Below are 2,249 nucleotides of genomic sequence, written 5' to 3' on the forward strand. Positions count from 1 at the left end.
GCATTAGTGGAATTAAGGGATATTTTCAGAGCTTAAAACTATTTTTTATCTCCAGTAATGCTTTGCTATGAAGACAATTTTGTGCAGGAATATCTCAAGTTAAGGAACGTTCAATACACTGGGTTTTGTTGGGAGTTTTTCCCGGTTTTAATTTGGATTCAAGTTTTATATTCTATACTTTTGTACAGAGAAATTCAGCGTGATTTCTTCAATGTTAATTAAAGTATAAACGCTGCGCGCGTATACGGTTATATACATATATTAAGCGTACTTCTTGGAATAAACATGTAAACAAAAGAGACTTACGTCCATGACCAGCACAAACATAAGAAGAACAAATAAAGAGCGTGAAGAAAAGCGTAACAAATATTGATAAATAAATCAAGTATCGGCTGCTGTAGACCAACCGTACTAAATCGACCTGCCGTTATCACCTCTACGTAATCTTGGGTACAGCTGATATCACGATATACTTCATATCACGCGCTTCAAGTATATGTCACACATTGTATACATAGACAACAATATTTAGAGATATTTCTGATTAAACAGCGTGTCCTTAAACGTGATGTTACACTGTGTTCATATACAAACACATGAATCATCGTCGTTTCTTTCCTAACACCATCCGAAAAGGAGACGAACATCAACTGTCATAAGCTCGGGTTTTCAAATTCAAAATGGCCGGCTGTGTTTCGGTCCCTCGTTTTTTAGTAATATTACTCTGTGTTTTATGTGGATGCGTGGACTGTGATCATGAGTTTAAACCTGATTTACTGACATCAGCAGCATTACGAGCCAATAAAGTCATTCACGCGCGCAATAAACAGTTCTTACGAGAAAATGTACCTGAAGAATTGTATTCACTAAATTCGAGAGATATAAAAACTAGGACAGCTATCGGTGAATTATTCAGACAAGAGCAAGGAAATCTTGGAGCTGTTGTTGGAATCTACAATGTATCGGATAGCTGTTTTAACCATACCGGGATGGTGACAGCCGGGATAGCGAATGGAGATACGTGGGCACTGCAATGTAAGTCGGTTTTATAATGGCGGTATAAATAAGGGAGATAACTTACAAATGTTTACTTGTGAATTTAAAGATGGTGTATTTTAGATGTTGTATCATTATAGCATGTTTAGAGCATTATACGTCATTTATAAACATACAAAATACTGTGTTTCATCATGCAGACTTTTTCTTTTGGGAAATTATTTTTGAAACGATTTTCGATTTACGGAATTCCGTATTGATTTTTGTTTATATTATCGCAGATATTTAAGAAACGATTCCACAGATACAGACTTGCGTGTTTCGATCACTGGGAACCCACCCAAAGGTGAAGACAAGCAATACTAATTCTGTCGTGGAAAAAACCCAGCCTTTATATTCATTAATCTATAATTAAAGTTTATGTGGACAACATGATGACAAACGTTTTTCAAATCACAGAAATCAATTTCCCGGAATAAAATCTTAATAATATCATCGCGGAAACCTGCGGTTTCAAGTAGGTTTCCAAGCTAGGAAATTTGAGTTTTAATGCATTGTGATTTCGTAAGGCAGCTGATGAGCACTAAGGTGGCTCCACACATCGTCATCAGCGTCCATTTTCGTGACGTACTTCCGGAAAAAGTACAACTCGGACTCAATTATCTTGATCGAAATGTGCATGTACACCGTGTCGTCATTTCCGTATTGCGTATCGGGCATTCAATATCGTAGTGCAAATTATAGTAACACCTGGGCCGTTTTCGTTTAAACGGTCAAACCGATCGGACCACTGTTGTTCGTTTATTAAATAAGGTCGGACCTAGTAATATGATGCTGCTTTCAGGCGAGCCTTGAGAAAGCTTTGCAAGGCCTGCATACACATTTGCAGGTCCGCCATGATTTATACCCGAAATCGTTAATTTATAAACGGTCAAACCGGTTGCTCCGCATAAACGAACAGGCCCCTGGTAAACAATACACTGGTGATTAGAAAAGGAGTAAAATACTCAGAATTGAGCAAAATAAAATGTTTAGGGGTAAAATAAAACGTCTAGGAGTAAAATAACCTGGAAAGGAGTAAAATTTTACCCCATACGATTTATTTTACCTCTTTCCGGGTTATTTTACCCCCTTGACAAGTTAAAGTACTCCTAGATTATTATTTTACCCCCATGACGAGTTAAAGTACTCCTATTTAAGTTATTTTACCCCCCTGACGAGTTAAAGTACTCCTAGATTATTATTTTACCCCC

General features: G+C 37.2%; 1 protein-coding gene across 1 annotated transcript in view; it reads left to right on the forward strand.

Annotated features, from left to right (window-relative positions):
• The first annotated feature begins 523 nt into the window (after positions 1 to 523).
• Positions 524 to 2,249, forward strand: part of LOC110460405 (nose resistant to fluoxetine protein 6-like) — a 26,084-nt gene continuing 24,358 nt past the window's right edge. Inside the window, exon 1 of the mRNA XM_021513280.1 lies at positions 524 to 1,035. Coding sequence (XP_021368955.1) covers positions 681 to 1,035 — 355 coding nt within the window. The 5' untranslated portion in view covers positions 524 to 680. The remainder of the gene's footprint in view (positions 1,036 to 2,249) is intronic.

This window comes from Mizuhopecten yessoensis, unplaced genomic scaffold (assembly GCF_002113885.1).
Source record: "Mizuhopecten yessoensis strain PY_sf001 unplaced genomic scaffold, ASM211388v2 scaffold10383, whole genome shotgun sequence".
NCBI classification, from domain to species: domain Eukaryota; kingdom Metazoa; phylum Mollusca; class Bivalvia; order Pectinida; family Pectinidae; genus Mizuhopecten; species Mizuhopecten yessoensis.